Source organism: Kryptolebias marmoratus, linkage group LG3, assembly GCF_001649575.2.
Source record: "Kryptolebias marmoratus isolate JLee-2015 linkage group LG3, ASM164957v2, whole genome shotgun sequence".
NCBI lineage: Eukaryota > Metazoa > Chordata > Actinopteri > Cyprinodontiformes > Rivulidae > Kryptolebias > Kryptolebias marmoratus.
Genome location: NC_051432.1, coordinates 7,755,725 through 7,763,977, shown reverse-complemented (window position 1 = coordinate 7,763,977; position 8,253 = coordinate 7,755,725). Strand labels below are relative to the sequence as shown.

At 41.3% G+C, this 8,253-nt stretch overlaps 1 protein-coding gene across 1 annotated transcript in view; it reads right to left on the bottom strand.

Moving 5' to 3' along the window:
* Nucleotides 1-5,258: 5,258 nt before the first annotated feature.
* rbpja (recombination signal binding protein for immunoglobulin kappa J region a) overlaps nucleotides 5,259-8,253 on the bottom strand; it is a 19,219-nt gene continuing 16,224 nt past the window's right edge. The window contains exons 9-11 of the mRNA XM_017425699.3: nucleotides 6,742-6,897; nucleotides 6,550-6,653; nucleotides 5,259-6,464 (exon numbers count right to left, since the gene is read on the bottom strand). Of these exons, the coding sequence (XP_017281188.1) occupies nucleotides 6,146-6,464; nucleotides 6,550-6,653; nucleotides 6,742-6,897 (579 nt within the window). The 3' untranslated portion in view covers nucleotides 5,259-6,145. The remainder of the gene's footprint in view (nucleotides 6,465-6,549; nucleotides 6,654-6,741; nucleotides 6,898-8,253) is intronic.

Below are 8,253 nucleotides of genomic sequence, written 5' to 3'. Positions count from 1 at the left end.
ATCAAAGAGGGGAGGGGGGCGCGGAGATGTGACGTTCTTACCCGGAACTGACACCCCCTGCCCTCCCCCTCCCCAACAACAGAGCCCCCTGCATTAACCCACTTCCCATCACAACAACACACCAGAGAAAAGATTCCACCCCAGGGGCTGATCGTGTCACTTTGTTTCCTGCAAAGTTGGCGCAACAGAGTTTTTGCCCATTTGTGTGTGTGTGTTTTGGTTTGTCTGAACCGTTAGCAAATTATGTCCTGAATGAGCTGACAGATTTGAATGTAACTCTCAGAAAGTAATCATTACACGAACATCTACAGCTGATTCACTTTTGGCGTGGAGCCACGGCTAAGCAAACCTTCTTAAACACAGAAGCAGATATGGCTCAACCAATTTTACTGATGTTGAGCTCAGATTTGGTGTGGTAGGAGGGGAGGCTCATCCCCAGCATATATTTTAAAAACGCTAACCGATTGAGCGACAGCTGTTTTAAAACATTTAAAGTTAACTTTTGGAGTCAACTCTGTCTGTTGGCAAAATATCTCGTGAACCACTGGATGGATTTTAAGAAAACTCGTAGAAAACAATCATTGAGTGAATATTTACAACTGATTACATTTTGGAGCCAATCCAATTCAAGATGGTCGCCACAGCCAACTGGCCTCATGAAACAAACAAATGGCTATAACTTAGCCTATTTTAAAGATACTGAGTGAAAACTTGGCGTGGTAGTAGCTGAGACTCATTCCCAACACATATTCCGAGCACTACGCGTAGTGGCAGGGTTTTGCTTGAAATTTTTGTTTTAACTGTTGGTGTCAACCTTGTCTGTCTGTTAGCAAAATATCTAATGAACCACTCGACAGATTTTAATGAAACTTTCAGAACAAAATCCTTGGATGAACATCTACAAATGATTACATTTTGGAGTCAACCAAATTCAAGATGGCCATCACAGCTAATCAACATCAGCTAATACAAAGTCGCTATAACACAGTCAATTTTAGAGATATCGGTCTAAAATTTGATGTGGAGGTAGCTCATGATCGCGCATGATCTTCCCTAATCATTGTGCAACATTTTTGCTTAAAACTTTCCCATCATTTGTTACGTCCAAATATTGTTTGTGTGTTTGCAAAAAATGTCACAAACTGTTGGACAAAATTTTAAAGAAACTTTCAGAAAATAAGCCTTGGATGTACATCTTCAACTGATTGACATTAGGAGCCAACCAAATTCAAGATGGCTGCTACAGCTAATTTGCTATTGCCAACACATAAACCAGTATAACTTACTGAAAATTACAGATAATGAGGTCAGATGTATGTGGTAGTAGTTGAAAGTCATCCTCAACACGTGGTCCGAGCATTAACACATCTCGCAGGATGTGGCTGTGACGGCCATCTTGAATTAAATCTCTACCATTTAAGGCTGTGGATGAATTGCATGCCTTCAAGGAATGCTATGCCTGTAATTAAAGGAAGCACAGCTTGTGAACAACACTATCATGACACAAACAGCCCGTCACGTGTCACTTTATAGTCTGAGTCTGACAGTCGTATCATCTGTCTGCAGTTCTCCAATCTGGGGTGGAAAGACTCAGCAAATCTCATGCAGCACAGCCTGTTCACGCTGATGTAAATATGTGGTGTCTGCGGTCATTTATAAGCATATGCAACTATTATATCCTGATGAAATGAAATTATTCATGGAAAAAAAAAAAAAAACAAGAGAGGCGAATGACCCAAGCAGGCCACGCTGGTACACATGCACAAACTTCAGCCGTTACCAAGTGTCCGGTTTCATTTCACTGATCGGGCTCCAGGTTTTAAAAATAGTCCGACCAAATCTGACCTCTACCCCGCTGAGCACGCCCGAATGGCAGATGTCCACAAGTGCCGGGCCGGAGCAGGAGCTGTGCAGTTTACGTGTTTTTCTCCTGATTTGAAAATTAGCGAGCCCCAAAACATTTGCAGCGTTCGTGGTGTTCCTGTTCTCTGCAGTCCTCAGCCTTTTAGGGAAGAGCCTCGAGGGGAAAGAGTTGAACTGCTTACCTGAAAAATGGACAACCAGTTCATCTGGTCTGCAGCTGAAAGCTCTGTTTGAGAGAGAAATTGGCCTTCTTATTTATCACCTTAGTGGGAATGAGAGATTTTAAGACAAAGTGGAAGAAATGAGGATAACTACACCTTTAACAGCTAACTTTGTGAAAGAAACCCATCAGAGCACAAACAGCTGTCAGTTTAATCCTATTTTAATTTCTTAGGGTACTCCAAGGAACCCCTGTAGACTGATATAAAGGAGCAACACGCCAGATAAAAGCAGCATCCGTCTCTTTCTGATACTATTTAGGGAAAGAGCAACAAGGGACAAAATATCAGACATGAGAGGAAGGCACTTATTCCATAAACACGAGAGGGAGGAAGCTGCCCGGGGTGGTTGGGGTGGCGACATGATGGGGTTGTTTTAGTTCATGTCGGCTCTAACTTACATCATCATCTGTGTGCGAGATGAGTTCACCGAGCCAAGCATTGTGGACACAAAGAAGGATCTGACAGGTTAATGAGGCTCCAATACGTGAACTGAGCTGTTTTTAGCCAACAAAGGTTTGTTAGAGCTGCAAATGAAGGGGAAATATGACAAGCATCCGTGTTTGTGGAAAATGAAAAGCACAGAACAAGCTTCGTTTTACAATTCTGGCTTAAACTAAGCGATGTTAACAAATAAATCCTGTTTTAACCTGATGTTGAGTAAGCTGTCATTTTCTACTCAGGCCTGCATGATCTTACTAAAGATCCTCTCCTGGAGCGTAATGAAGTAAATAATTGCAGTGCCTTAAAAAAAATTAAAAAAGAAAAAAACCCACAGAATCCCCATCTTTGGAGAATATTCAGCTGTTTTATTTCGCTGGGGTGAACCCTCACAGACACGCCACAAAGCTCATTTAACAGCTGAATAGTTTGGGCTTGTTCAAAAAACAATATATAATTCTTGAAATTACTATAAAAGGAATTCAAAAAAGGTAAAAAAAAAAACCAAAAACAACTGGACTTCTATTCTGTAGTTGAAGACTTTTCGCTTCTCATCCGAGGGGCTTTCTCAATGATGAAGGGAAACGTCTTCAGCTACAGAATAGAAGTCCAGTTGTTTTTGTTTTTTTAACATTTTTTGAATTTACCATGGCCTGGATGACTGAGAATCTACACCAGCATACTATAAAAGGAAGAAAAATACTAAGAAAATGAAGTCATAAACAATAAAGGCACAGCAGTCCTCCAAGGATTATAGCGCCTGCCAGCACTAAGTTTTTAAATAATAATAATAAGATTAACAATATAAGATTATCTTAAGTTGAGAAATAAAAGGAGTTATAGTTATTTTGGTCGAACCTTAAAAATATTTGTTAATCAGTCCAATGAGTCTGTTCTGTAAGTCTCATTAAAATCCACTCAGTGGGTCATGAGATATTTTGCTAACAGCACAGACAAAACCCCTGTCACGCCACCTTTGTGCGAGACTAAAAAGAAAACAAATATTTTCAGGTATTCAGTTTGTTGCACAGCTGTCATTTACAACGGTTTCAGATCTTTGAGTGAAAATCCTTACTCTTCATCAGTCAGGCTGCAAAACGTTCATACATCTCTCTGCTCTGTGGCAGGATCCAGTTTCACTTAGAGAACTTAATTCACCGTCGCCAAGCCTGCTTATCACTCCCAGCATGAGAAAAAAAAAAAAGGGTCCAAAATGTCCACCATGTGCATTGACTGCGGGGATAATGGCAGCCATCTGTCTTGGTCCTTCACCCGACCCTGACTGTGGAAACGTGCTCGTTTTCTCCAGCTTATTCTTTCAGACCGGCACAGAAAGTTGTCATCCTCATGGTCTTTTAATGTAGTTTGACAATTTAGTCCTAAAAATAACTTTTATAGTCATTACCATGTATGACCATGAACGCCCAGCATCATGTTGTTTTCTCCCGTTCAAGCGTTAGTGGTTTCCATTTGGCTTGGCTGGATGTAAAACCTGTTTCCAGCGGATTTCTTACACTTTTCACTTGTGCTCCTTTGTTTTCTCTTGTTCATTTTCAGCATACCTAACATACTTTCAGTTGTTTGTTGACTCTGATGTCGTCTTTGTTCTACCTCCAGATTTTTACAACCCGTTTTGTTACCGTCTGCAAGCACGCAAATTATTTATTTATTCAAAATTAGACAGGACTGTGATTACTTTAGTCTTTTTGTTTGTTTAAATTTCCTTTTGGACAGATTAAAAGAGCTGAATGAACATTCTGAACGATCAATCCTTTCTATACAACCATATAAGTGCGACTTAGAGATGCTGGGACTCAAAACCAAATCAAAGAGAGAAAAACCAGGGCCTTATTGTGCAGCTATAAAGAAAGTGATCCGGATCTCGAAGGTTCTTTTGCTCTTTGTTCACTTCAGTCAGGTATGTTCTGTATGATCTTGCTATTAAACAAAATGAACCAAAGGAAATTTTGTTTAACTGTATTTACATAAACCATTCGTACTAATTACTCCTAGAGCTGAATCTACAACACAAATCATGACAACTGGTGACAACACACATCGTACATGGTGGTTTACTACCTCGTAATGTATCTAGTTTAGGTCAGGTCAAAGTTGCATTTTTAAGTTTAGCTGATTTTATAAAGTAAGCACCCTAAACCACTAAACCGTTCGCATTAAACCAGTAGTCCGGATCTTTTGAACAGGCTTCTATGGACCGCTTATGAACAACGAACATCCTACCTGCTGTAGACAGCTGAGCTGTTTGGGGAAAATAAGAGTTTAAGGATAACAGCTAATCTGAACTCAACCAAAGCCAGAGTGGACTGCTGTCATCTTAAAACTCATCTTAAAGAGGTCATGTTAAGATTTCAGACGTGTCAGTTTTGCATTTTACATCAAATTCTGTTGTTATTTGCGAGCGCAAGTTGGGGCAGCATCGGCTAGATGTGGCACTTCCTGTAGAACCATCAAAAATATTTCTGCTGGAACAACCACCTAGTGAGAAACTGTCAGCAGCGTAATGGTTTAGAAAATAAAACATTTGTGGGAACTGCTGGAACATTTTGAGACTGCAACAAATCACTTGGTCCTGTTCGGACTGGCCAGTAGCTCGTCAATCCAGTCTAAACTAAGCTGTTCTCCAAACTGGGAGCGATCAGAGCTATCTGTGACAAGCAGGCTGTTTGCGACCTTTCCACAGGACCCTACTTCAAAACTTCAAAAACAGGCAAAGGGTGAGAAAGAGTAACAGAAGCATGTGTATTACACGATCAGTCAGACATCATGCATTCATTCAGGAGGAACAAACTGCTTAGTGCTTAAAGATGTAAAAGCAAAAAAGGAAGGGAGGGAGTTAGGGGGTTGGGGGGGTGAATCAGGTTTACATGAATTTCTTCATTTTCTTAAGTGCCTCCTTAAAAACAAAGGCAGGCGGATTTCATTGTCACACAGCATGATATTGTTAAAAGCTTATTAATGACAGTTAATAAAAAAAACCAAGAAGAGCTGAAGCTGAAGTCAGCCTGTTAACAAAATACTAAATACATTGAACCAAAATAGAAACCAACAAAATGACAAACTATTTGGTAAAAAAAAAAAAGCGAAACAAAAGAAACTATTATGCAAAGTCATACAAAACAAAGTTAAACTGTACCTCAACGAGAGCTTATAAAAATACAATATGAACAAAAATAACAATATTCCTTGGTCCATAAAAACTATGTTAATCTTACAAATGTTCCCTTGCTCAGAACTAAGAAATGAACAAGAAAACATAACCTTAGCGGTGAGAAAGCAAAAGGAAGTTAGCTTTCAAACCAAAAGATGGATAAAAAAAAATTAATCCTGTTATGAAAGTTAGAAGGCACATTCACCTACTTCTAGGTGAGAATCGTGGATGTTAAAATCCTCTGAACATGTCCCGTCTCGCACCACCAGAGGGTGCTAGAGTGCAGTCTCACATATACACACAGCTTCTTTGAGCCTGTCTGTTCCTCGGGATTTCATAGTGTCTTTAATAAAAAAGAGCTTTAAGGGCTTCCTCTGCTAGTCCCCCACAGGTCTATGAGCCCTCTTTGGAATCGTTGCACCCCGTTCGCTCATCATGGACACAACAGGAATAACTATGTCAGCACAGACATGCCCGATTCGCTGCTGCTGTATGTCCTGTGGCTCTCCCCTTGGCCGCCCAGCGAAGATGAAGGTGAAGACGAAGACTCCGGCGATGAAGAGGTGCTGTGCGATCGCAGAATGGCCCCGGTGGCGTTGCAGTGGGGCCGGGGCCCCGGCTCAGGGGTGTAGGTGAAAGTCTGGCCGGTGGCGTAGATTATCCCGTCGTTGCGGACCAGCGTGACGGGGACTTGAACGGGCTGCAGCACCCAGCGCCAGCCCTCCCTGAAGGCGGAGATGTCCGGCACCACACACAGGATGATCTCTCCGCATCTAAAGAATCAAACAGAGCAGTGTTTGCGTCCGGGAAAAGAGAAAGCACGCGCGCACTGATCCAAACACCTGCAGACGTCTTTACCTGTACATGGTGTCCGCCTCCACGTCTCCAAACCACACTCTGAGGTTTGGGTTGAAGTTTTGTCCCGTCAGCTCCAACATGGCGACATCTCCTCCACCGTTCAGCTTCGAACGAAAATGGAAAAATTCAGATCTGATTGGTGTGGAACTTGTGTTTGTTGCTATAAAGGAGAAAATGATTCTGTGTGTGTACCTGCAGACTTTCCACCACTGGGACGGGGGTGACCGGTGTGGGGACAGGGCCCATGCCCTCATAGAAGGTGTACTCTGCCTTGTCAGTGCTAATGATAGTCCATGACGCTCCATCGTTAATATTCTCCCTGCGAGTGTCTTTGGAGCATGGGGTGGACTAAAAGAAAACAATATATATATATATATATATACACACACACTGTATACTTCATCACTGAGGAAGGGGTTAATGACACATTTCAAGTTGAATTTCAACAAATTCATTTAGTCACAAAGCTGAAAACCTTTAATATGTTTATCACTTGCATAGGCTAAGAATCGCATAAGACAGTAAATCTACAACTTAAACGTATTTAAATTAAATTCAGATTAATTACAAACCACAGCAGGTGATTTCAATTTAGTACAACTGGGAGGCTAAGGCCTCATCCACAGGGGAAAGCTGTCTTTCCAAAATGATCCTTTCTTCATAAACACGGCACTGTTTCTGGACATGCCAGGCCTTTATGTGGCGCTGTAATGCCGCCACGGAATTACACCAGAAATGGTCCAAATTGCAACCACACGTTAAAGCTGAATCCTTCTTTGGACTGATGACAAAGTGGAACTGCTACTTGTCTCACATAAACCTACAAAAAGGCAGGAATGGGTGCACATGGACACGATGGACGATTTCAGGCACAGTTTCCAGCGAGAGACAGTCTTCCTCAGAACGTTTAAAAGGGATCAGGGCAAATTATTTATGCACAAGTGTCAGTCTTTTAAAACTTTTCTTATTTTCTACATTTTTAAATTTATACTAGATGTATAAGGAGACATTGTTGGTCAGTGGGGTGTGGTAAGCCTATATTTGCCAAATCGCTGTGTCGACCCCTGCAGAAGGGAACAGCTGAAGGAAGGATACTTGATGTACGATGTTTATCTTAGTCTGCAATGTTTGCTTTTATATTCTTCACAGTTCAATGAAGTGATAAAAAAACCTTTTGGCCTGAGATTATTTGATGTGACTATTTTTGTGTCCTGTTCCAATGTGAACAGGATCTAATTCACCATAGAAAGAGAAAAGCTTCATTTGAAACTGTCCATCACACAAAATTGATGTAAAATAATTAAAGCATCTGGTACACTAAAAATACATCATTATTTAACAGAGACCAATGCTTTGATTCCAAAGAAAAACATGTACAGCGGAGACTAATTCTATAATACCAGACAAGAAAGTAAACTAGAACTGCAAGCAGTTATCAACGGGTTCCAAGCCCCCACGCTCCGCCCCTGTCCGTGCACTCCGACCCCGGCGTCTCGCCAGCGTGACTTCGCCGCCTCTCTCGGCGAACGGGCCGAGTCGAAGCTCGCCAGGACGGTGTGTACTGAAAGGCGCTTCGTAAGACGCAACGGTAGAATTTGTGAAGAAAGCTCGGGAAGGAAAAGCTAACTGTCATTTGATACCACACAGAGGCAAAGAAATAAATTCATAAAAAATTCAATATTTATTTGAAAAATACAAAAATAT